The sequence below is a fragment of the Gracilinanus agilis genome, chromosome 6, assembly GCF_016433145.1.
Source record: "Gracilinanus agilis isolate LMUSP501 chromosome 6, AgileGrace, whole genome shotgun sequence".
Classification (NCBI taxonomy): domain Eukaryota; kingdom Metazoa; phylum Chordata; class Mammalia; order Didelphimorphia; family Didelphidae; genus Gracilinanus; species Gracilinanus agilis.
This window is the reverse complement of record NC_058135.1, coordinates 10,792,757-10,819,382: the sequence shown is the minus strand read 5'-3', so window position 1 is coordinate 10,819,382 and position 26,626 is coordinate 10,792,757. Positions and strand designations below refer to the sequence as shown.

General features: G+C 42.5%; 1 protein-coding gene across 1 annotated transcript in view; it reads right to left on the bottom strand.

Annotated features, from left to right (window-relative positions):
- Positions 1-26,626, bottom strand: part of PDE5A (phosphodiesterase 5A) — a 161,956-nt gene that overhangs the window by 61,751 nt on the left and 73,579 nt on the right. Inside the window, exons 6-9 of the mRNA XM_044680023.1 lie at positions 19,766-19,903; positions 16,494-16,561; positions 9,500-9,608; positions 7,518-7,602 (exon numbers count right to left, since the gene is read on the bottom strand). Coding sequence (XP_044535958.1) covers positions 7,518-7,602; positions 9,500-9,608; positions 16,494-16,561; positions 19,766-19,903 — 400 coding nt within the window. The remainder of the gene's footprint in view (positions 1-7,517; positions 7,603-9,499; positions 9,609-16,493; positions 16,562-19,765; positions 19,904-26,626) is intronic.

Here is a 26,626-nt window from a genome sequence, read left to right as displayed (position 1 = left end):
ATGAGTAGCTAAAGGAGATGAACATTTTGTAGGACAATCAAACTATTTTGAAAGAACGCTCTGAATCAAAAATAATAAGAGGAATACAAATCAACATAGCCCTTAGGTTTCAGCTCACACCCGCAAATTGGTGAAGATGATGAAAATTGAAATGATTGTTGTTGGAGAGACTGGGCAAAGGCAGGCACAATAATGCTTGCTGTTGGATTTGTGAATGGATCCAACCATTCTGGACAATATCACTGCCCTATGACCCAGAGATCTGATGGCTAGGCTTATCCCCCAGCAAAGACAAGGATAAAAAGAAGGGCTTTTTCTTCACCAAAATAATCATGACAGCACTTCTTGCAGTAACAATGAACTGTAAGCCAAGGAGAAACCCACTGATGAAATGATAAACATGATGATTATAGAGAAACACAATAAAAACTAATGCCAAGTGAAGGAAACAGAACGAGGAAGAAAAATACATACAATGGGTACTAGAGAGGAAATGGAAACAATACAGCAACTGACACTAAATGTTGAAAATATAATCTCTTTCCATCTCTTCATCGTCCCCCTTCAGTTTCTTTGCAGATGTGGAACATGGTGTATAATGTCATACTTTTTCAATATGTTAGTTTTGCTGAACTTCTGAATTTTTCCCCTTTTCCTTTTCTTTTCTTTCCTTTTCTTTTTATTCTTTATAATATGAGATGACTCTGGGAAAGAGTAGAAGGAAATAGATACAGTAGGAGATATAGGAGATACAAAAACAAGGGGTAGGGGTAAAACTTTTCTTTTAAAAAAAGGAGAGCCTGAATTGAGTTACTGTAGTTTGACCTAATCAAATTTCTCTCTAATCACAGTAAGAATGTTGTACTGGAGCTAGCAGCAAAGTTAGAGGTAAGGGACTCAAGTTCAAATCTAAGCTTTCCTACTTAATATCCCAGTCACTTTAGAAAAGCCATTCAATCTCTATGGACCCTGGGTTCCTCATCTGCGAAATGGGCAGAGATAATTTCTCAGCCTCTTTCCAGCTCTAGAATTCAGTGATTTGTTGTCATCCCGTGGAATGAAATGTGATTTAAGAAATTTAGCATTCATTGACTTGGCAGCTATGATAGAATTAGGCTCTTCATCCTTCTTCCCTAGAGGCCAAGCAGTGACTCAGATAACTTACTTTTACACCCTAGAGGAGTGCCAGTCCTTGGCATAAAGCTACTTTAAGAAAGTTTGCACACGTGTATATTGAGTTCAGCAGGTTGAGCTAGATTGTCTTAAAAGGAAATGAAAAATTAGAGAATCATCAGTTTTTCTGGGCCAAAGATTTAATGAGGTCTCAAGCCTCAAAATCACTACAGACACAACATTTCTGCTCCTTTTTCCCCAAGAAGTCTTTTTCGGCTCATTTTAAGAATGCTTGAAGCTTCCTTTGATGAACGTGATAACTCAAGTTCAGATGGACAGTGGAGAGACTTTCCAGGGCCAAGGGGATTCAGTTCTGCTGAAATTTCCATTTTAAAACAATAATAATAACAACACTAATTTGTTGTTTAAATATTCCGTTGCCTTAGGTCACCTCTAGCTCTAGAATTTTGTGACATCATTTGGCTTTTTTCCTCCCTTTAATTGGAATGAGGTCAGTTCCTTTGCTGCATAATTGCATAATTTTACAGAAGGAATCAATCCTTTGGGTATTCATGCATTTTAGCCCATTACAGGAAATAAACAGAATGTGAATCTGACCAGGGCTGAGAAGAAATTATAGGGCAGTTTTTATAGAAGTAGGCCTTTGGTCTCTCAAGAAGAGACATGGTACCTACCGAGAAACATCTGAATTCAGGATATTTCATTTTTCCTTAAGCCTATCGGCCAAGGATCAAACTAGGCCCAATGAGGACTAGTCTTTAGAGAGGAAGGTCTCAGTTCCGGGTAAAGAGAAAACTTCCTACCAATTAGGAAAAGACTTCCTAACAATTGAGAAGCTAGACAGAGAATAGTCAGGCTGGAAAATGGTTCTAAGCTCCTGCCTCATATGAATCAGTTGAAAGAAAACGCTGCTTAACTCAATAAAGAGGAGGATTATTTTCAAGTCCTGGAAGTGCACTGCTATGTGGAAGAAGGATTAGCTTGGTTCTGCTTGGCCCATGAGGGCAGAACCAGGACCGATGGGTAGCAATTTCCAAGAGGCCAGTTTATACTATTTGCCAGGAAAACCTATCATAACAGTCTTTGACCATAATGGATTCCCTTCAGAGATGGTGGATTTCCCCTCCTTGGAGCTCTTCAAAGAGAGGTTGTGTAATTTCTCTTGTTGGGTGTGTTCTAACATGTTCAAGTCCAGCCTTGGACCCTTCTGAACTTCTAGACAATTATAGATGTGCTGTTCAGAGGCTGGAGCCTCTTGGGCCCTTCCTGCGCCATATGTAGTAGACGTTTAAGAAGCGATGGCTAAAGTTGCCACGGTCCATGAAGTCCCAGAGTTGGACACGACTAAATAATTGAAGGAAGCAATCAACATTCGTAAGAGCTAAGGACGTATAAGGGGTGATGCAAATGTTACTGAAGTGTAATGGGAAAAGGGGGAGGGACGAGAACCCCGTTTGGATATGGAGTCGAGGAACAGCAGCCAGGTTTTAAGCTTATTCTGTTCTGTTTGGGAGTAGGCAGCAAAAGGCCATGTAAAAGGCCATGGCGTCAGGGATCGAGACTTTGGTGTAATACCTGGCTTTGCCAACTGTTGGGTGTCCTACATTTCCCTTCTCTGGGCCTCAGTTTCCTCAATAGTGTAAGACATTGGGCAACATGACCTATCACTTCATCTATTCCAGCTTTAAATAGTCAGTCTGTTGTGACTGACCCTCCCAGGGTTATTATGAGGATAAGATGAGATTATATTTGTAAAGTACTTTATACATCTTTAAGTGTTACACAAAGGCTGAATTAGTGTTGCCATTGTTGTTGCTACCTAGTAAAAAGAACTAAGGGAAGGGCGATAGCCTTGGCAATAATTTTTCTGCCGGCAATTCCATGGAGATTCCATGTTAGAATTCTATGCTAAGATACATTTGGCACATGCCAAAAGGTACCAATGAGTAATGGTGAAAGTACTGGATAAGGGGGCAGCTGGGTGGCTCAGTCATTTAGAGAGCCAGCCTGGAAATGGAAGGTGCTGAGTTCCAATCTGATGGCAGACACTTCCTAGTTGTATGATCCTGGGGCAGTCACTTGACCTTCATTGCCTAACTCTTACCACTTTTCTGTGTTTTAGCCAATACTTAGTATTGATCCTAAAATGGAAAGAAAGGAAGGAAGGAAGGAAGGAAGAAGGAAAGAAAGAAAGAAAGGAAGGAAGGAAGGAAGGAAGAAAAGGAGGAAGGAAGGAAGAAAGGAAGGGAAGGAGGAAGGAAGGAAAGAAGGGAGGGAAGGAAGGAAGTTGGATGTGGAGTTAGGAAGACATTTGTGTGACTCCCACCTCTATTTATTATGTGGAAATGGAAAAGGTACTTAGTCTGAGCTTTTCTCTTCTGTAAAATGGGTATCTTAATACCCTTAATCCACAGAGTAGTTGGGAGGCTCAAAGGCATTCTTATATGTCAGGTGCATTGCAGAGGTTTAAGCACCACGTTAGGTTATCTCTTATTAAATCATTGCTGCTTCTCTCAATCTTGGTCTCTTCATTGAGAATCAGATAGAAGTTGTCTTGTGGCAAGCTTCTGCTTTGCTGTTATCCTTCCAGTTTAATGTTTTGTGCACAGATGATCATGTAAGTGAATAAAACATTTGATTTCTGTTTGTAATTGAATTGAATGTCATTATGTTGCCCCAAAATGACAAGCTGCGAAAGAGTTTGTGCTCATCAAGGATCTGCTTCCTGGTTATGTGGCTTTACTACCATAGGTTTAAAGTTGGAGGGAGCATCCCCATTTTACAAATGAGGAAACTGCACCCTCAGAGGTCACAAAGGAAGTAAATGACACAATCTGGATTCGATTTCAGGTCTTTCAACTTCTGAGACTATTCTTTCTTTCTTTCTTTCTTTTTTTTTTAAACCCTTGTACTTCGGTGTATTTTCTCATAGGTGGAAGAGTGGTAAGGGTGGGCAATGGGGGACAAGTGACTTGCCCAGGGTCACACAGCTGGAAGTGGCTGAGGCCGGGTTTGAACCTAGGACCTCCCGTCTCTAGGCCTGACTCTCACTCCACTGAGCTACCCAGCTGCCCCCTATTCTTTCTATCAGACCACGCTGCTTCTCATTTCTTGATCCAAGAAGACTACTTTTAAAAAGTTGTTTTGTTTTGAAAGCACATTGGTGAACTGTGGGTGGTGGGTAGAGGAGGGGAGACATTCCCTTTTCTAAACACAGAAACAGACCTCACCCCTTTAGTGTTACATCTGGTAGGTCATCCTTGACTTTATTTGGGAAAGATCATGGCCAGGAGGTGCCAGGAGTAGCTTCAAACCCAGGACCTCTCATCTCCAAGCCTGGCTAAGCCATTTGACTTCCCAAGGCTAACATATTCTTTAACCCAATTAAAAAAAATGCTTCCTATTTCACTTGTTTTAAGTCCCTTTGCTTGGGGGGCCAGGGGGAAGGTTACAGAGAAGATGCCTACCAGTGTTCAGAGAAGGGGCTTTCTCATCAAGGAGTTCCTTATACCAATGAAAAAAGAGCCATGAAAGACAGCATTCTCAGTTGGTTTTGGTCATGTTTGACTCTTTATGACCCCATATGGAGTTTTTTAGGCAGGGATGCTGGAATGGTTTGCCATTTCCTTCTCCAGCTCACTTTACAGATGAGAAAACGGAGGCAAACAGTGTGAAGTGACTTGCCCAGGGTCATACAGCTAATGAGTGTCTGAGGCTAGATTTTAAGAAGATGAGATGTCCTGACTCCTGATTTGGCACTCTGTTCACTGAGTCACCTAGTTGCCCCTGAAAGACAACATGATGTCCTTCTAATGCCAAAAGCACAGGAGAGAGAAACGAGAAGCCCTGACATATAAAATCTCAGGTTGAGAACTGGAAGGAGCCTATGGGGCTCCTTCCAACAAGTCCTACTCATTTCATTTTATTAAAACCCTTAGTTTCCATATTAGAATCAATATTGTGTATTGGTGCTAAGGCAGAAGAGCAGTAAGGGCTAGGCAATGGGGGTTAAGTGACTTGCCCAGGGTCACACAGCCAGGAAGTATCCAAGGCCAGACTTTAATCCAGGACCTCCTGTCTCTAGGCTTGCCTTTCGATCCTCTACTCATTTTAGAGATGAAGAAACTGAGGCACAGAAAGGCTTAGGGACTTGTCCGGCATAGCATAACTCTCACTGGACTCAGTTTCTCTACTTGTCAAATGGGGCTTGGTTATACTCATCATAGAGTTGAGCTCTAGGTAGAACTACCCTATTTGGCTCTGGGAGGCAAGAACTCAGAGAAATGGGTACAGTTGCAAAGGTGGCTCTGACAAAGTTACTATGAAAAAGAATGTAGAGAGAAAAAAGTAGAGTTCCTAGGACATCTTCTTTGGGGAATCCGCATGTTAAGAGTGGGACGGACACTATGAAAACTCCAAGGGATTTAGCAATCAAGAAGCCATTCTTTCTCTTGAAGAAAGCTGATGCTGGAGAGTGGTAGAGGCAGAAGCCAGATTGAAGAGTAGAGAGTGAAGAACAGAAATCTCAAAATTTGGCAGTGACTGGGAAGAGGCCGGTGGTAGAGGCAAGGAGTTCCCCTTCCCCACCAAAAACCCTGAGAAGAACTGGGAGTGTTTAGAGGCAGAGGGAGAGTCTGAAAATGAGAAGGCAAGAGGGAACGGTGGTCAACAAAGCAAGGCTGGGAAGGCAACTGGAATGGAGAGAATCAAGAAAAAAATGGAGGAGCTAGCCTTCGCAAGCAGGATTGCCGCCTCAGCATAATACTAGAAGGAAGGAGGAGGGAGGGGAAGGACTCAGAGTCTTTCTAAGGGGTGGAGAAAGGGTAAAGAGGTGCTTCTCTGTCTCCTGTCCCTCTCTGGCTCTCTCTCTCTCTCTCTTCCTTCTTTCTCTTCTCCCCCTCTCATGTCTCCACGTCTATTTCTCTCTGTGTCTCTTTCTCTTTCTCTGAAAGGGTTTTATCAGACCAGAACTAGCCCATGGCCCATCTATACCTTAGTAGATATCTTTTATGTTCCTTAGAACATTTAGACATTTTTTTCTTTTTACATAACCTTTATTTCTGCATTGATTCCTACCCCAGTGATCCATCACATATAAGCCTAAATAAGAAAAGGCAAAAGAAAAAGATTTCAGCAAAACTAACTTGTCCAGTGATTCCCAAAGTGGGCGCTACCACCTCCTGGTGGGTGCTGCAGTGATCCAGGGAGGCGGTGATGGCCACACGTGCATTAATCTTTCCTATTAATTGCTATTAAAATTTTAAAAAATTAATTTCCAGGGGGCTAAGCAATATTTTTTCTGGAAAGGGGGCAGTAGGCCCAAAAAGTTTGGGACCCACTGAACTAGTCCACTCCCTGAGTCTATGGGTGTAGACATGATTCCAGTCCCAGTCTGCCAGTTTTTGCAGAGAAGAAAGGAAAATGGATTTCTTGTCTTGTCTTAGGAGCCAAGTTTGAGCCAGTTAAGTCCTTGGAGTCTTTTTTATATTTTATTTTTATTGTCATGCAAAACTCACTTCCCTATTGGTTGCTGTTGGAAGAGCAACTCCTACAGAACCCAAACCCCAAAAGAAAACCAGAGCTACACTGACATGAAAGATGGGAGTCTTCTGAAAGGTGAGGTGAATGACACCCTGGCCACAGGCCCTGCTGCCTGTCTTTTGTCCCTACTTTTCTACCCACCATGGACCAGGTTACTACATGATTCTCTGGCCATTTCCACATCACATGACATCACCCCCTCCCACTTCTCTTCTCTCTCTCCCCCTCCTTTTTTTCTCCTTCTCTCTTTTTCTCCCCTTTTTTCCTCCCTCACCAACTCTGGGTCCCCTTTGTGTGTTTTCTCTATTAGAATGGAAGTTCTTTGAGGGCAGAAACTGTAATTTGTTTATTTTGTATAGTAAGCCCTTGAATGCTTTTTTAATGATTTGTTCATTCACTCATTCATTCATCCTTTCTTTCCTCAGAGTAGGGATTTGAACCTGGATCTTCCAAGTTTCACGTCCTATCCATGAGGCAACACTGCCTGTAATGTAGACACGAAATCCAGGCCTTCCACACTAGCTCGTGGCGGGGTGAGGGAAGATGCAGGAAAGCATCCCTGGCGCCAGCATCTCCCTGCCTCGAGGAGCCACGTGAGATTTTGGAGATGGGATGGCTCCTCCCTCCCCTTAGCCAGCCCTGAGCTGATGTGGCTGGAAAATTCACTGACCAAGTGAGGGCTATCTCTGAAGCGGCCGAGCTGCACCGAAGGTGGCCCTGGGCCCGACTCGAAGGGCCTGTCTGCCAGGGCCACCGAGGCAGCGCGAGGAAGGGGGGGCTCAGTGGACAACCACGACTTCTGCTGCAAGGGAAGGAAGCAAGGTGAAAACGAAAAGTGTTACCTATGACTTTATTCTTCTTCCCATTTTTTATAGGCGTACAAAGCAAACTTCTAATGGGCTGCTGAAAGCTTCCTGGGTTTTCATTCTATTGAAAAAACACACACACGTACACAAAGAAGACAGCGATAGACCAGAGAGATCAAGTCAATGATTGGTGTTTGTAAAAAAAAAAAAAAAATGATTCGTGCCCCCTGACGTTTCTTCTTTGATTGCCTCGAGAGTGCACGATGCCTGCATGGCCCAATGCTTAATACCGACTCGGAAACCACATCACACTGAGCTTTTATTGAAGAATCAACATTTCTACCTTCTAAACCAGGTCGGAGTAATGGATTGTTGTTGGGTTTTTTAAGCCCTCACCTTCCATCTTAGAATCAATCCTCTGTCTTGGTTCCAAGGCAGAAAAGTTTAAGGGCTAGGCAATGAGAGTTCAGTGACTTGCCCAGGGCCACCCAGCTAGTGAGTATCTGAGGTCACATTTGAACCCAGGACCTCCTGTTTCTAGGCTCTCTATCCACTAAGCAACCTAGCTTCCCCCTGTAATTGATTGTTAATAGTACGCCCCTGGGGACAGCTAGGTAGCTCAGTGGATTGAGGGCCAGGCCTAGAGACGGAGGTCCTTGGTTCAAATCTGGCCTCAGACACTTCCCAGCTGTGTGACCCTGGGCAAGTCACTTGACCCCCATTGCCTACCCTTACCAATCTTCCACCTAGGAGCCAATACACAGTATTGACTCCAAAACGGAAGGTCAGGGTTATTTAAAAAAAATAGTGCCCCCCTCCCCATAGGGGCTATTTACTAATAGCTTAGCACCATATGTGGTACCTGGAGACGTACACTGGGGCAAGAATTGCCAGACAGGGGAAGCCCAGGGAGGTCCGTGTTTTGATGTCTGGCCATACTACAGGGGTGCTGTGAGTTTTCTGTAATATTCACCTGGTCTATAGATAACCCAGCTGATCTGGGCCACTGTGGTTGCCCTCATCTGCCAAGTCAGGAGGTGAGATGGTCCAGCACTCAGAGCCCAGATAAGAAAGTCAGCCCATCTCCACGGGACAAATATTCACGGCTCCTAGTTGGGGGATAGTGGGAGTCCTTGTGTTCTTGCTACAGGGGCTAATAACGCATGCACTGAACTCAGTCCTTAAAGTTAGTGAAGGTGCACAGACATGCCAAATAGCATGGAGCTAAGGGAAGAAGAACATGAAAGAAATCATTTTGTTAATCACAGTTTGTGGAGGCAGCCAGGTGGTGTGGTACTGGGTCTAGAGTCGAGATGACTTGAGATTAGATCCAGCTTCCAACAATTACTAGTTGTATGACCCTAGGCCAGTCACTTCATTTCAGTCTGGCTCAGTTTCCTCAAGTGTAAAACAGGGATAATAATAAGCACGTACCTCACAAGGGCTGTTGTAAGGATCTAATAGCATAATTGTAAAATGCTTAGCACAGAACTTGGCACAAAGGAGCTTAATAAATGCTCCTTTCCTCCCTTCTTCAGAATGTATTTCTCCTAAGCTAATTCTTTTTTTTTTTAACCTTTACCTTCCATCTTGGAGTCAATACTGTGTATTGGCTCCTAGGTGGAAGAGTGGTAAGGTAGGCAATGGGGGTCAAGTGACTTGCCCAGGGTCACATGGCTAGGAAGTGTCTGAGGTCAGATTTGAATCCAGGACCTCCCGTCTCTAGGCCCGGCTCTCAATCCACTGAGCTACCCAGCTGTCCTCTCCTAAGCTAATTCTTATTTCTAGTTCCTACAGTGCCAAAAGCTCAACTATATCGAGATTTTTGCCCTGTTGGTACCGAAAACACTTTAAAAGTATGATCCTAGAGCTGGAGGTTGCCTTAAAACTGGCAGACTGGTAAGCATTAGTCTCCTGGTCACACTCCTCACCCCAGAGTCTATGGCAATGAGTACAGAAACCCGCACCCTGGAGGAAGCCTACACATCGTCCTGCAAGACTAGATTCTGATTACTTACTGTCCAGGGAAATCTCTTGTCCTTATAGACGTCGGGGATGTTAAGAGGTTCCATGGTGTCTCTGACATAGCGAGCGTACATGTAATTAATTCTGTTCGTGTCTCCATCCCTACTAAGAGATAAAAATCCTTTACCATGATGAAATGTTGGAAAGACAGAATTAAACCACAATGAAAGCCAGTCAAGAGGTTCACAACCATGCAAAAGGATGCTCCAAGGCAATAACAATATGCCCTTGAGTTCTTCTCTCACCGAGCAAATGGCCCAAGATGACAAGGATGGAAACCCTCCATGTTGGAGGGGCTGTGGAAAGATGGGCACACCAGCGTACTGCAGGGGAGCTATAAGTTGGTCCAACCATTCTAGAAAGTCCAACGAGTAAAATGTTTACATCCTTGGACTCAGAACATTCTTCAAGGAGTAAACCACAAGGAGGCCAGTAAAGAAAGACCTCATTCTTCTCAACATCTCTGCTTCTTCTATACTGGTGACCACCCTCCTGGCCGCTCTCTCTTCTCTGGGTTTTCCTGAAACTAATCTCTCCTACTTCAGCTATTACCTGTCTGATAGCTCCTGTCTTGTCATCCTTTGTACCTCCTACCTGTGAATATTCCCCAAGGTTCTTTTAGGCCCTCTTCTCCCTCTAAGCTCTGTCTTGGTAACTTCATCAGCTCATATGGGTTTAACTATCATCTCTCTGCAAATGACTCACAGATTAAATATCCAGCCTCCAATTTCTCTCTTCAACTTTGGTCTTGTACCACCAATCGCCTATTCGACATTTCAAACTGGATGTCCCCAAGGTATCTTAAATTCAGCCCATCTATGCCTCATTATCTTTCCCTACAAACTCTCCCCTCTTCTGAACTCCCTTTTTTCTGCCCAAAGCACCACCATCCCCCCAATTCCTCAGGTTCCCAGCTTCATTATTATCCTGAACACCCCACTCTCTCTCACCCCACATATCCTACCACCTGCCACATCCTACTATTTCTCTCTTCCCAGTATATCTCACATCTGACCCCTTCTCTCCACTCACATTGCTAAAATCTTAGTTTGGGCCTTTATTGCTTTTTGCTAAAATCAACCTCCCAACTGGTCTCCCTGCCTCAAGTTTATCCCCACACCAGGCCAACTTCCACACAGCAATTTTCCTTAAGAGAAGATCTGACTATATGACTCCTCTAATGATTAAACTCTGGTAGCCTCCTGTTTCCCCCTAGGATAAATGATAAACTCTTTGGTTAACTTTTAAAGCCCTTCATATCTCGAACTCAACCTCAATGGCCATCACCCTCTGTCCAGCGCTCTGCAACTTTCTCCTACGTGACCCTCTGCCGCCACTTCTGAGCCTTTGCCCTGGCTATTTCTCATGCTTTCTCAATCTTGCTTCCAAGAGTCTCTCTCTTCCTTTAAGAGGCAACTGAGGCAATCCCGATCCCCATGACTGCCTGTGTCCACTCTCCCAAACTACCATGTCCTTAATTACTTTGTATGTATCTGTGGTGATTCATTTTGTATTTATGCTGTCTGTGTCACATAATCCTGTTCCAGATTTTACAAGTGAGGAGACTGAGGCAGAGAAGTGAACCAATAACCCAAGGATGCTCAGAAGCCAAGAGGCAGAACCTCTGGGTTCAGAATGCTGGAGAGCATCCAGCGATGGCTCTCATTCCTTTTCATCTACAATGTGGACAAATGGGTGCACTGATGGGTAGGCTGGAAGCAGTGCTGACTTTGAAGCCAGAGGACCTGGGTTCATAGGATCACAGATCTTAGCTTTAGGGCTGTAGGGAGGCCATGACTCTAAGCTCTCTTTTTGTAGTTGAGGAGAATGAGGCCTAGAAGCTGAGGGGGGATGTGAAGCCATTCTTGACTTCAGATCTGATGCCCCATCTACTATTCCACTTAGCTTTCTACTTCTGAGACTTACTAGATGTGTGCTTTTGGACCATTTAGCTTTCTTGTGCCTCAGGTTCCTTATCTTTAAAATGAGAGGATTGGACTAGATGACCTTTGAGCTCCCTTCTAGTTTTAGACCTAAGATTTCATGACAAGAAAAACTAAGAACCATCTCTCAGATCCCTTGCTTAAATTATCCTGATTTTCTGAATTCCAAAAAAAAGAAATCAGTTTATCTCCTTAAAGACTTGAGAAAAGTCAGAGAGCAGAGCTAGAAACATTTTAACAAGCCCTGAAGCTCTTCCCTTCTCCAGTAAGGTATGCTTTGTCCTCCTTTGCTTCTTGACTATTTTTTCTCTTCGACTTCTGATTTTTGCCTCTACTTCTGGGGCAGTTAAGTGGCCCTGTGGTTAGAGCAGTAGGCCTGAAGTCAGGAAGACCTGAGTTCAAATTTGGACCCAGGCACTAATTAGTTGTATGAGCCTGGGCAAGTCACTTAATCCTGTTTGCCTCAGTCTCCTCATCTATTAAATGAGCTGGAGAAGGAAATGGCAAACTAATATCTTTGCCAACAAAGCTCCAAATGGAACTCAGGAAGAGTTGGATATGACTGAAACAACTCAACAACAACAACAATGGGGCATATTACTTTGAAAATATTTTTAAAAATTAATTTTGTTTTTATTTTAGTCTTAGATTTAAAAAAAGTCTTTACCCACATGTCCTAGGCCCATTATCTCGTGTCAGTAAACTCTTGAGCATTAGAGCCTTGGGCTAAAGTGGAACAGAATGGGATGTAGGCCTTCTGGGAGACAGACCCAGTGGTCCCTAATGAAGGCCAGAGTTGAGCAAGGAGGGTGACTGGCCTAGATCCGGGTCCACTTCTGGAAAGCTACTCAGCCTCTTCAGATATGCCTGGGAAAGAGAAGGTGCAGCTGTGGTGGTTAAATCTTGGAAAAGGCTGCCTTTGGAAGCAGAAAGAAATGAGAAAGAGGGGAAGGGAAAATTTAAAAGTAAATAAATCTATTTCCACATAGTTGGCCAACAACTTGCAATATTCAATCTGCTTCTACCTCTGTTTCCAAACTGTGGCCAAGGGTCATGTGCATCTCTGTGCCTCAATTCTCCCTGGATCTTTCAATGGACCCAGTTTGGGCCAAGTGTGCTTGAGTCCATCAAGAATTGATTATGTGTCTGGTATGATGAGAGAGTGAGTGAGTATGATGAAACACAAGAAAAATACTTGAGAAATGAGAGACTGCAAGGTAATGTGGTATCATGGCAAGAAGTCAAGAAACCCATGTTCTAGTTATTATTCTGATGACATGCAGCCAAATGAGTTTGGGCTGCCAACTTATCCATGATCTTTGAGTCCCAGTTTCTTCAGCTGTAAAATGGGAGTAATATTGACTTGGATTCTCCCCTGGGGTTGTGGTGAGGATCCTTGAAGGCAGTGGATGAGGAACCAGTAGAGATTAGATTAGAGGAAGAGATGTTTAAAGGGACAATCATCTTGAGAAGCCAAGAAAGAATAGGATCAAGGGCACAGGTAGCTGGGATTGATCTTGGCAAGAAGGGCCACGTTGTTGTTGTTGTTGTTGTTTCTAATTTTTTTATGACTTCATTTGAGGTTTTCTTAGCAAGATACTGGAATGGTTTGCCATTTCCTTCTCCAATTAATTTTACAAATGGGGAACTGAAACAAACAGGGTTAAGTGTCTTGCCCAGCTCACATAGCTAGTGAGTGTCTGAGGCCAGATTTGAACTAGGAATAATTTGGCTCCTTTCAAAGTACTACCCAGAGGCCTCTCCCTCTTAAAATGACTGCATAATTACTTACTTCTAGATGTGACCTTTTGCCTCCTCTAGTAGAATATAAGTCCTTTCAGGGCTAAGATTTTTAGTTTTCAAATCTTTCTATCTCTAGTGTTTTGCACACAGTAGGCACTTAATAAATGTTTGTGGCTTTTTTTTCAGTTCAGTTTGTGAACTGAATTTTTCTAAGATGAATCTTTGTCAGTAGAGGTCACTGTTATCCAGAGTCTTGTGGCCTTTCATTGGTCACTTTAAGACCTAGAGCCCAACTCTATGTGTCACTGACAATTCAAGATCCCAATACACAAAAACATGTCTATCTGACACTGGAAACACAGGTTCAAGCATTACATATTTCCAAACAGTCATATGTATGATTTGGTTCTCACATACATTCTATGGGTAGATACTACTGTGGTCCAGTGTTAAGGTCAGCCTATCCACTACTACCACCACCATTCACTAAGAACCTACTATGCTCAAGATCTGAACTAGGTACTGAGAGAATGCAAATTTAGATCTGACATCAGATCAGTACTTGGACTCCTAGGTGGCTCAGGAGCTAGGTTGCTGGACAGAAGACTTCAGTTCAAATCCTTTCTCCTACTCTTACTGGCTATGTAACTATAGGAAAATCACTTAAAACTTTCTCAGCCTCAATTTTTTCATCTGTAAAATGGAGATAATAGCAACAATAACTTCCCCAGAGTTGTAATGGACAAAATGAGATACCATATGGAAAGTGCTTTCAAACCTTAAAGCACAATATAAATGCTAAACTAGTGGTGTTAAATGCTAGCTCAAGGGCTGATGAATAAGGAGAATGTCTTGGACTTTTTTTTTTTTCCATTTGGGGTCAGAACTGTGAGGAACTCCCAGTTGGAAAATGCCCTCCACTAGTGAAAATGGATCAACTTGATCCTAACATAATGGATGGATGAAAAGGAAGAAAGAAAGAAAGAAAGAGAGAGAGAGAGAGAGAGAGAGAGAGAGAGAGAGAGAGAGAGAGAGAGAGAGAGAGAGAGAGAGAGAGAGAAGGAAGGAAGGAAGGAAGGAAGGAAGGAAGGAAGGTAGATAGATAGATAGGATATAGCCAGACTATGATGAAGGAAGTAGTCAAATCCAGGTCATCTTGATCCTAAGACATACTATATCTGATTCACCATTGTGAAAGCACTTCTTAAATAACAAGGATCAGACTAGGGACTGCACCTATGCTTTCATTTGCATAGGGAATTCCTGGATGAGGAAATGCCATCTACCAGCTCAGGGTGGTTCCTTCTCTGAAACTTCAAGTCAGAGAGACCTTGATAGCCTTACACATGGAGAAGACCAAAGCTTTGTGCAGGTATCACTTTCATCCATTGATTCAGGTTGAGCTTCAGATTCAAGTTCAAAGCCTTCCATTTCTTTGCTTTTTTAGCCTGCATTAAGAACTTTGCATTTTTAGGAATCCAAATGGCACTGTGATATCAAACTGGAAGCATATGAGGCCAGATCGGAACTGAAGACCTGATTTCGGGTCCAACCCTCCATCTTCTGGACCATATCTATGCAGAGAATTCCCACATTATGTAGCCAATCCCAACCCAAGAGAGAAAACGTCTATCAGATGAAATGGCGCTTTCAATATACTTTTCTGGGAACCCTATAACTTGATGTAATTCAACTACATTGCATGATTACCACAATCTTTTGACCTGACTCCCTCTCCCTCTTTCATTTGAGGGCCACTCTCAGTTCTAGTCGAGAAGGACAATGCATGGATTTAGTGACGGCAGAAGCACAGCAGACTTAAATGAGCTTCTGAATAATGCCACATGAATTGTTCTCCACCTTAATGGGTTGGTGGTATAGTTTCATCAGAAAACATGGGTATCAAATATCCTCATGTTCTCACTATACCTGGAACACATGGAGAGCACATGACTGAGGCAGGAGAGGAGAATGAGATCAAAGGTTTTATGATAATAAGGTAGTTGAAGTATTATAGCACTTTGGGGTGGCTTGGTCTATTGCTGTGTTGGCGAACCTATGGCACATGTGCCAGAGGGAGCTGCTCCTCTTCCCCTCTCCACAGGTGCCTAAAGACATTTTTCACTTCATTCACCCCTCTGCCCAGCAGCCCAGTGGAAGCCCTTCTTCCCTCCCCTTGTCTGGGGTAAGGCAGGAGACTCACATTCAGTATGAAGTTTGCAGTTTGGGTACTTGGGCTCTAAAAGTTTCACCATCACTGGTCTAAGAGGACTGAATTGACAATAATTTGCTTTTTATACTCCTAGAACTTTGGTGATCATTCTTTGATTCTCAGACAACAGAATTTGTGTGTGTGTGTGTGTGTTTAAAGATTTCTTTTTGAGCAATATAAGCTAGGATGCTTTGTAATTAAATACACAAGCACCTAACTGGAGCAATGCAAGCCTATTCTTGGAGGTGTCCCTGGTGTCCTAATCTTTTGGTAATAAAGATACGATGCTCTCTGCCAAGAAGAACAAGCTCAGGCTTGCATCAGAGAGGAAGGTGGGAAAGCTAGTTATTCAATGAAGATAAAGAAGCAGTAATTATGGATTTTCTTCACATTTCTTCAAAGAAGAGTTTCAGTCATCCCTCTCCCTACCATCTTCTGATCTTGATGTAGTAATTCTTACTTTATTTTTTGCTACTCCAGAATCTATGCCAAGAAGATAGCAAATGGAATCAGGAAAAGTTATGTATGACTGAAAACAACTGAAAATTTCTAGTTAACAGTGACTTGGTCCTGATTTCCTATCATAAGCTCCTTAATTTCCACAAAGAAATCCACAGCACTCAGCTATTTAACCTATTCTTCTTTTGCTACTATTATCTGATATTAACAGGTTCAATATTTCACATATATTATCTCATTTAAACCAAATAATAACTCTAAGAGAAAAGGTCGATGCTCTTATTATTTCCATTTTACAGATGAGGAAACAGAAGCTTAAGTAACTTTAAGTAAGGGGAGTGACTTGCCCAGGGTCAAACCACTAATAAGTCTCTGGAGTGGAATTTGAACTTGGGTCTTCCTGCTTCCACGTTCATCAGGTATCCCTGATATCACACTATCCCATGTGACGTCTCTGCCCTTTCACTCCCCAGCCTTACACCAGTGATTGGAAAGATTCCGGTGTGGGGTGAAAAGCAAAATGCAGTCCTCCATGGAGAGACAATAAAATTGCTCACCAAATAAAGGAATGTACTCTTTAACCAGTATTTTTGCATATGATCAAGAGGAATTCAGAAAAATATGTTTTACCTTGTTAGAGCATCTGCTGGTTTTTCCAAATCCTCAAACTCCATGTGAAACACCCTAGAAAACGAATCCTGAAAACACAACAATGGCAACATGGATGGTGCAGAATATCCTCTACTCTGATGAAAACCAAACAGGTAAAACATACGAGTCACTTCTGCCTCTGAATATGTCAAAGGCAATTATTTCACTTTCCTTTCCTCTCCGAGTAACTGGACTGGGTAGTCAACTCACTGGCACATCAGACACAGCATTAGTGCGAGAAAATTCAGAAATGTTTTAAATAGATGTCGCCTTCCCTGGTTTAGCTGCCATTGCTGAAGGCTGGAATTCATATGGATAACACTGGCCAGTCAGGCATGGCAGAGATCCCTCCAATTTCTACCATCAGCAATCCCTTCCTCTGTAGAATTCTAATTTCAGCATTCATCAGTCTTCTTTCCCCTTCTTTGCTGTGGCAATGGAAGGTTTATTATTGTCTCTGAGGTGGTCCAACATATGCCCATTTTGGACAATCTTCTCCTATAATCTTATTTCCAACATTTCATCATTTCAGAAAGGGGAGATTGTTCCAACTATCATTTTGTGGCTGAATGTGGTGCTTGGCCTCACTCTTCAAAACCAAGCAAAAGGAAGTGAGACACAAAAATATATGATGGAGGGGAAATTCTTTTTTTTTTTTAACCCTTACCTTGGCTAATTTAATTAAAACCCTAACACAGGATCTTAATATCATTTGGGGTTAAGTGACTTACCCAGGGTTACACAGCTAGGAAGTATTTGATGCCAAATTTGAACTCAGGTCCTCCCAACTTCAGGCTTGGTGCTCTATCTATTATACTACACAGCTGCCCCAGAGGGAACATTCTAATGCTATCTCCCCAACAGACCTTCAACATGGGCATGCTACTGTGATAGGGATCCATGAGTCACGAAATCAGTGAGGTGATATTGAGATATTCTAAAAACAAAGCCCCAAACACAGTAAGCATGGCTGCCAAGGAGAGTACAACCCATTAAAAAAGGTTGGACCAGGCCATTAGTGGATTCTGATGGATGCTTTGGAAGCATCTAACATCATCAGCATCCCTCATTCAAACACACGGAAAGTTTCAAAGCTGATAGCAAGAGTGGTATGGCCAAGATTTCTCGTATAATCTAGTCGGACGAATGTGGGTTTCGTTTCGCCAATGCCATTCTTTAATCTCCAGCACTTTCCCATTCCTTCCAGTGCAGGAGAAAAAGAGACAGGGACTAGACCTATCTCTGATGCCCAAATGACCTGATTTCATTGGTACTAAGGAATTTCCGAATGAGGAAATTCCCTCTTGTAATGCAGGTTGCTGACCTCTGGGCAACTTTATGGTCAGAGAACTGTCTGGATCCCTGAAAGACTCGGAGACTTTCCCATAGTTGTATGGTTAGTCTGTGTCAAGAACAGGCTGGAAGCAAGCTGTCTGTCCACTAGGCAGCACTGCCTCTTGCAATGTAAACGGAAGTCTGTGAGAGTGACTCATAGGCATGGTAATACCTTCCTTTTCTTATTCTTTAAATTTTTTTTTCCATTTTCCCCCTTCATTAAATTTTATAGTGATAGCTTCTGAATCACCAAAGAAAATGTGACATTTACACTAAAGAGTTTAATAATAACTTTACTATAGTCTTATCATAGAAAGAATCCCCATACAAAGAGTCCTCGATTTATACAAGTGTCCAGCTGACAAATGGCAGGTAAAAGTAATTAGAAATGGCCACTCCCTATTCCCTCCCCTCTCCACTCTGGAAAATACCTAGAGAGGCGTTAAGACAGTCTAGGAGTTCCGAAATAGGACAAGGGAATGAGATGGGAACAGTTGGAATGATGTGGAGGAACAGCCCCTGAAAGTGGATTCCTAAGTAGGATCTAGGATTATAGATTCAGAGCCAGAAGAGAACAGAGAAGTCATTGAGTCCAATTTCTTCATTTTATAGATTAGGAAAGAGGGAGGGGAAATGACTTGTCTGGGGTCACACAGCTAGTAAGTATTTGAGGCTGGATTTGAACCCTGGCCTTTCTGATTCCAGGTCCACTGTCCTCTCTACTATTCCACCCTTATTCTCTAACATGGGTCACTCTGAATCTGTGCTTCTATGTCATGGGCATAGAATACTTGCCCTCTAAAAGCCTCAAGCTTTTCCTAAGTCTGTAATAGAACTCAAGAGGCCACGAGTTAGGGTTCCATCAACATTCACACGCATTCTCCCTTAAAAACTGCGACCTCAGGGAGACAGGGAAGGAGCTACAAGGGGCAGCTTAGACATGAGTGTGATTCAGCTGCCACCAACCAGAGGAAGGGAATGAGAGTTTCGATTATTGGGGGATTCTTTTAGAGCATGGAGCCACTCCCGCAATGCTGCTGTTACCTATTTTCAAACATAAATTGCTGAATCATCTTAGCAATATTAACAGGTGAGAGTGAGTCCTACGATCTCATTTTTCCTTCTTGGTACGTTTTCCTGGTGTCAGACCAGCTCTTAAGTGGTACACTGGAAAGGGCACTAGCCTGAGAGATAGAAAATCTGTCATTAATTGACAATGAAATTTTAAATTATTCCCTTTCTCTCCTTGGGTCTCAGTTTCCTCTTCTATAAAATGAAGGGGTCACACTATAGAGTATTTAAGATCTCTTCCAAACGTAGCATTTGATCACTCTGGAAATCTAGTAGTTAGTGAGGATCTATATCAGGTGCTTAGGGGTACAGGAGGGCAGTGATAGTCCAGAGCAAGGCCAGAAAAGGATGACGGGAGGGTGCCCCAAACCATTTTTGCCCATCTGGACATTTTGCTTTGCATTCAAGAGAGGGGCAGGCAACTCTTCTCCTTTCTTTCTCTTCCTTCTTGACTGCTCCGCACCTCCCATTACTAGGTAAATCAACTTTTATGGACTGGTCTGATAATCTGATCACTATGTTCATCATTGTTTCTACAGGAAAACTCTATTTAGTTCCCAAGAACTGCTTTACAAATGAACTAAGATCCGCTAAGGCGCACAGCATGCCTGGGATTTGGGAGGGTCTCCTCTCTTTGATCTCTCTCTCCAGGAGGACGTGCTCTTTCTAATCACTCAACAACAAAGTTCCCATTAGTGGCCCCTCTTCACTTACCAAGACCATCAGGTCCTTGATTCTGCTCAAGGTTCAGTCTGCCACAGCCGTCTGCAGTCTATGTTAGGATGTATTGTAAGGGTGGGCAACGCAGGGAGGAAGAACAAAAGCAAGCCAAGCTGGGCACTCACCGAGCAATCTTCATCCACTATAAAGATTGTGCATTTCTGCACCTGCATGAAGGCAATGATGGTAGCCGCGATCTTCTTCAGGATCACTTCTAAGGACTGCTGCTCTTCAAAGATCAGGCTGGCAAGGTCCAGCAGCACCTGGGCAGAGATCAGGTATAGCTTCAGTGCATCCACATGCAGGCAGGAGCACCGAGCCCCGTACTGAGGATGACCATGGTTACGTTGCTACCTTCAGCAAGGGCTGGGGCTGCAATTGCTATGTAAATATTTGAAATGGACAGAAAAACAAAAACCCAATGGAGAGATAGTAGGGTACAGTGGATAAAGAGCCGCCTCAGAACTGGGAAAACCCGAGTTCAAATCCTGCCTCTCATACATACCAGCTCTGTGACCCTAGACGAGTCACTTAACTTGTTTGTGCTCAAGGCAAATCTTTCTGATAAGTTGTAGAGAAGGTGCTGACTTGTTCCCCGGCAGCTCCCAACACTAGTGTTGGAGGGTAAAGGTTTGGTCTCTATCCTTTCCCCAGAAAGATAATGGCAGTAGTACATGGTTGCCACCTGGTAGAAACCCTGTTGGATATTTAGAAATATGGGGAATCATCACCCAAATCAAATGATTTGCAAGCCAGCATGTGACAAAACCAGAAGTCTGTTAAGTAACATTAAATGCTACCTGGGTGTGTCAAGCACAGGATTGCAAGCCAGAAAACCCACCTTGGCTTTCCACTTCTTTTTTTTTTTTTTTTAACCCTTACCTTCTGCTTTAGAATTAACACTGTGTATTGGCTCTAAGGCAGAAGAGTGATAAGGGCTAGGCAATGGGGGTTAAGTGACTTGCCCAGAGTCACACAGCTAGGAAGTGTCTGAGGCCACATTTGAACCTAGGACCTCCTGTCTGATTCTCAATCCACCGAGCTACCCAGCTGCCCCCAATATTTCTACTTATAATATTTACTAACTGCATGGCCCAAACAAGCTCTTTCCCTTCTCTGGAGATCAGTTTCCCCCACTACGAGATGAGGGACTATATTCGATGGCACTAAAGGGCCTTCCAACTCTATATTCTATAACTTTATTAAAGATTGCTCACCAGCCACTGACTTTCAAAAGGTCCTTTTGTGTTTTCTCTTTCAATTCAAGAATCCAGTTGATATAAATTGTGATAGGTCAGGGGAGCCCAAGGTTGCTAGACATAAAAGGACAAGCCAGGCCAAAGCCATTCTTTGTTCATTTGAACATAACCCAATAAAGGCTGCACAAGATATCTGCTTAGGAATATTAGGAGAGACAAGCTAGGAAACAGCACAATGTTTCTAGAACCCATATTCATGCATTAGATTGACAGATATTTCATGAGCCCCTCCTCTGTGCAAGAAAGGACAAAGAAGACCTAGACAAAACTCTTGCTTTCATGGAGTACTTCTAGTCTACTAGGGGAGAAAATATCCCTGCATACCCCCATACATATGAATATGTGCATAACTGCAAAGTGAGATAGAAGGTAGAGCAAGGGGAGTAACTAGATGTCAGAGGGGATGGAGAGCCAGGCCTAGAGACAGAAGGTCATGGGTTCAAATCTGACTTCAGACACTTCCTAGCTATGTGAACCAGGATGAATCACTTAATTCCCACTGCCTGGTCCTCACTGCTTTCTCTTCTGCCTTGGAACCAATACACAGCATTGATTCTAAGATGGAAGAAAAGGTTGTTGTTGTTTTTTAAATAAAGCAAGATTGTCTAAATTAGAGCATTATGGGAATGTAGATTATTTCCGGATGGAAGTCAGAGAGATATTTAACAAGATTCTCATAAAACAAAGGTTTATTTATCTGAAACACACAAAGGCAGAGGCCAAGTTCAATCCAATTATCTCTAAAACAAATTCCCCTTTTAAAATGTGGTTTATGATTCTAGATCAGGTATGTCATATCAGTTGCAGGAACTCATTGTTGGGATTCCCTAATGGCAAAGAGTAAAGCCCTTCCATGTCTCCACATGCTGGGCAATATGTTTCTGTCATCCCATGGGGTTTCCCAATGCTCTTGTATCCTTCCTTTAGGTCTTCCATTATGTTGGTAAAATTGTGGCATTTAAGGAATCTTTTTTAAGTTCTAAGAACATGTATTAGACAACTCTCATCAGAGGAAAACTTTCAAAAGCATGATTTACTCTACAGAGCATACTTTTTTAATAATCAAAAAGGACACATAGTAGGATATTTCTTCCGACCATAATCTCCTTTCTTTTTTCTCTATCCTTTTGTGTCATCCTTCCTAGTCTTAGTCTTCACTGTCACCAGAAGTTCCAGTTCATTCCTTCCCTTCTTGCTTCTTAGGTCATTGTCTCTGCTCTTGTCTGATTTTTCTCCCTTCAGAGCCTTGAGCCAAGAGTGAACCATTCAATGTCACACTGTCCTCTACCTCTGAGTCTCTTGGCCTATCAGAAGATTACAGGTTCATAGATCTGGAATGGAAGGAGTTAGAAAAGCTATGCCCATCAATCAACACTCCCCTTTGGCTCTCATTCCTTATATGTGTTGTTTATTGCTATTAGAATGCAAATTATCTGATGGAAAGAATTCTCTTGCTTGCTTATAATTATATCTCCAGAACTTAGTACAGTGCCTGGAACATGGTAAGTTTGGTTTTATTCTGCTTAGAGCCAGGACTTCATGTCATTCCCCATCCACATGCCTCACCTTCTTTCCAATTTCCCTTTATATGCTGTCTTTTCCCATTAGAATGTAAGCTTATTGAGGGCAGGGGCTATCTTGCTTGCTTATACGCCAGTGTTTCCCAAACTTTTTTGGCCTGCCGCCCCCTTTCCAGAAAAAATATTGCTTAGCCCCCTGGAAATTAATTTTTTTTAATTTTAATAGCAATCAATAGGAAAGATAAATGTACCTGTGGCCATCACCGCCTTCCTGGATCGCTGCAGCACCCACCAGGGGGCGGTGACACCCACTTTGGGAATCACTGTTATATGTGCATGCTCAGAGTTTAGTAGAGTATCTGGCACATAGTAAATGTGAGGATAGGTATAATCCCAATGCCACATCTGAGATCTGCTTCTCTTTTTTTCTCTAGAATAGCTCTTATCTCATCAGTCATTCTGGATTCAATTTCCTTTTCTATGCAGAAGAGTCCAGCATCCGCATAATCAGTCTTATTCTCTCTCTGGAGCTCCAAACACACATCAGCAACTGCCTTCTGGACATTTCAAACTGGACGCCTTGTAGACATTCCACATTGGCCACGTCCAAAAAAGAACTCATTATCTTTTCTGCAGAACCCATCCCTCTTCTAAACTTCCCTGTGTCAAGAGCCTTTCACTATGCTTCCAGTTACTCACATTCAAAACCCAGAAGCCAAGACTTCATTCTCCCTCACTGCTCCCATCTAATCAGTTGCCATGTGGTACCTCCGTAACCTATCTGGCATTCTCTTGAGTGTCAGAGCCCATCATTATCATCACTTCTTGCCAGAGCCAAGGGCCTCCTAATTGGTCTCTTTGCCTCTACAACACATCTGCTGCCAACTTGATATTCTTGTTATCTCCTTTGTTAAAAAATGGATTTTTATTTTTATCTTTTTTTAACAACACCTGCATGTCTCCTATATGCTTCCTCCTTCTGAATGAGTCATCTTTTATAATAAAGAATAAAAAAGAGAAAGAACAAAAGATTTCTACAAAACAGAAAGACGGACATTCCAAGCAGTGTTCCAAACCTGGAGACCCCCCCCCCAAACCTCTGCAAAGGACCAGAGGCAGTTGTCTTCTATCCCTTTTCTGGGGCCACACTCGGGTTTGATTGTTTTCAGGTGGCTTTTCTTTTTTTTTCCATTGCTGCAGTCTCGGGTCCATTGCTTTCACGGATTTGATAACTCCATTATGATACTCTTAAAGCAGAGAATCAGATCGGGGATCCCTCTTGCTCAAGAAACCCCAGAGGCTCCTTATCACCTCATACTCATGGGAGGAAATGAACAAATACTTCAAATGAATCTCTCTGTCTCATGCAAGATGGGTGCTCGGCATTCAATTTCAGTAACACTATAGAGCAGTGATGGGCAAACTATGGCTTGCGGGCCAGGTGTGGCCCCCTGAAATGTTCTAAATGGCTGCACCACATTATTCCTAATCTGACGAGTACAATGAGTAGGATACAATACGATGAAACTTCCAAAGAGTTGCCTTAGAAACAGACTGACAGATGAGCATTTCCTTTCCTTTGACCCCTCTTTAAAAAGTTTGCCCATCACTGCTCTAGGGGAATGTCATCATTCACTGACATTTTTCTAGTTCTTTCAATTTGGTAAAGAGTTTCAGATATACTGGCTCATTTGATCCTCATAGCAACCTTACACTTTAAGTGCCACAGAAGGTGCCTTGTATAGATAAGGAAACTGAGGTTCAGGGAAGTTAAGTGACTGATCCAGGATCACACAACTAGTAAGTGCCTGGGATCAGAACCCATATCTTTTTTACTCCAAGGCTGGCTCTATCTGTTATGCCAGATAGTGTCTCTGTGAATCCAAAAATCCATTATTGTTTCCAATACTAAATATGTTGTATAGTTAACTAGAATTCACCCTTTGATTCTCTTTCAATTCTTCTGGTTACAGTAAGGATAAAACATTAATTGGGATTAATCTTTCTCTATTTTAGCCTAGACTCTGATTCCATATACTTTTTCTCTTAACAGGGAGGGAGACATTCTTGGCTTAAGGCAGTAGTTGGATGTTAAGGGGATCACTCTTTTTTCATTCAATAACTATTTATTAAGGTCCTACTATGAGTCAGGTACTACACTAAACACCAAGGAGTGAAAAAAGAAGCTTTCAAGGAGCTTACAATCTAATGGGATTCATGAGAAGCATTCTGAGCTATGGACCTGGGTGCTACTGCCTTCAACAGAAATACAGAAGTTCAGAGGGATGGATTTAGAATGTACGCAGTGTGTTCCATATTTAACATTCAGAGTTTGAGATGTGGAAAGGGCATCTGGAAGGAAATGACCAGTGAGAGTTTGTGAGGAAGGACTGAAGTTCAGGAGAGAGAGGAATACTACATATGGGAGTCAAGTACATGGACATGGTAATTGAAACCATAAGAATGGATTACAGACAGTTGAGAGAAATGGGGGGTGGAGAGAGACAGGCAGACAGACAGACAGGCAGAGAGAAGAAGGAGGGAGGAGAGGAAGAGAAGGAGGAAAACTAGAGAGGTTGAGAGAGAAGAGATCTTGGAGACCAGGGCATAGTCTTAGGGGTTCCATACTACTGGGAGGGGAAATTAGGATGAAACAAAGGAAAATGAAGAGAAAACAGAAAGTTCAAAAGTAGGAAAGAGGATTGTGTTGAAGACGAGGGAAAAGACACTTATCAGAGGGAAGGGGGAGGGCAACAGTGTCAAAAGTAGCTGAGGGGTCAAGGATGACATTTTTAAAAGGTCAATGAAATGAAGAAATCATTGGAGACTGGCATGACCTGCAAGAATTGATGCAGAGTGAAAGGAGCAGAGCCAGGAGAACATTGTACAGAGATGTATACACTGTGGTACAATCGAACATAACGGACTTCTCTATTAGAAGCAATATAAGAATCCAGAGCAAGGCTGAGGGACTTTTGAGAAAGAAAACTTTTCAAAAAGGGCTGATGGGGATTTTATTGGGGATGAAGACACTAAACAATAATTCTAGTCCAACTATCAATAATATGGAATTAGGTCTTAATGATACATGTAAAACCCAATGGAATTTTGCATTGGTTAAGGGGGGTTAGGGGAAAGGGAAAGAACATGAAACATGTAACTATGGGAAAATACTCAAAATAAAAATAAAAATATTAAAAAGAAGAAATCATTGGAGACAAAGGATAGAAAAAAGACAATGTTGGAAGAATTGTGGAAAGATAGGCACACTAATACTTTGTAAGTGGATTTGTGAGTGGGTCAACTCAGTCAATTCATTTGCTGAAAGCAATGTAACCAAAAGGTTCATTTTGACCCAGAGACCTTTCTGAAAGAAATATATCACCAAGAGGTCTAACACCAAAGAAATAGCTCATCATCCTTCTTGATGTTGCTCTTGACACTCTTGACCCACCCTTCTCTCCTCAGGATAGTCTCTCATCTTCGTTTTCATAACAGCACTCCCTTGATTCTCCTCCTATCTCTCAGCCTCCTCATTCTCTTTTTCTGGATCATCATTTATCATACCTCTTAACTGAGGCTGTTCCCCAAGGTTCTGTCCTAGGCTTTCTTTTTGTTTCCCTCTTTGCAATCTCATTAGATGCTGGGTATCTATTATTTCTGTTTAGATACAGACATATATCTATGTCCCAGTCACTTCTCTGAGTGTCAGTCCTATATTACCGATCACTTATTGGGACAGTTCAAATTGGATATCCTAGAGACATCTTAAGCCCAATATGTTCAAAACTGAACTCATTATCTTCCCCCTCCAAACCCTTCTCACTTCCAAACTTCCCTATTTATGATGTTAGAGGAACAATCATCCTTCTGATCTCCTGGGTTTGTAACCTTGGCATGATCCTCAAGTCTTCGCTCTCCTTCTCCCTCATTCCCTGCAATCAATTAGTTGGGATTTTGCTATTTTGCATTCATAATATCTGTCACATCAGATCCCTTCTCGGCACTCACATAGCTGTCTAGATGGTCGCAATAGCTTTATAATTTGTCTCTCACCACTTCAGCCCATCCCCTTCACGCAGCTGCCAAAGTAACTTTCTATAGGCTCAGAATGGACTGTTACTCTTCTGCTAAATCAACTCAGCCTATTTTCTATTGCCTTTAGGATAAAATGGAAAGTCTTCTGTTTAGTTTTTAAAGTCCTATC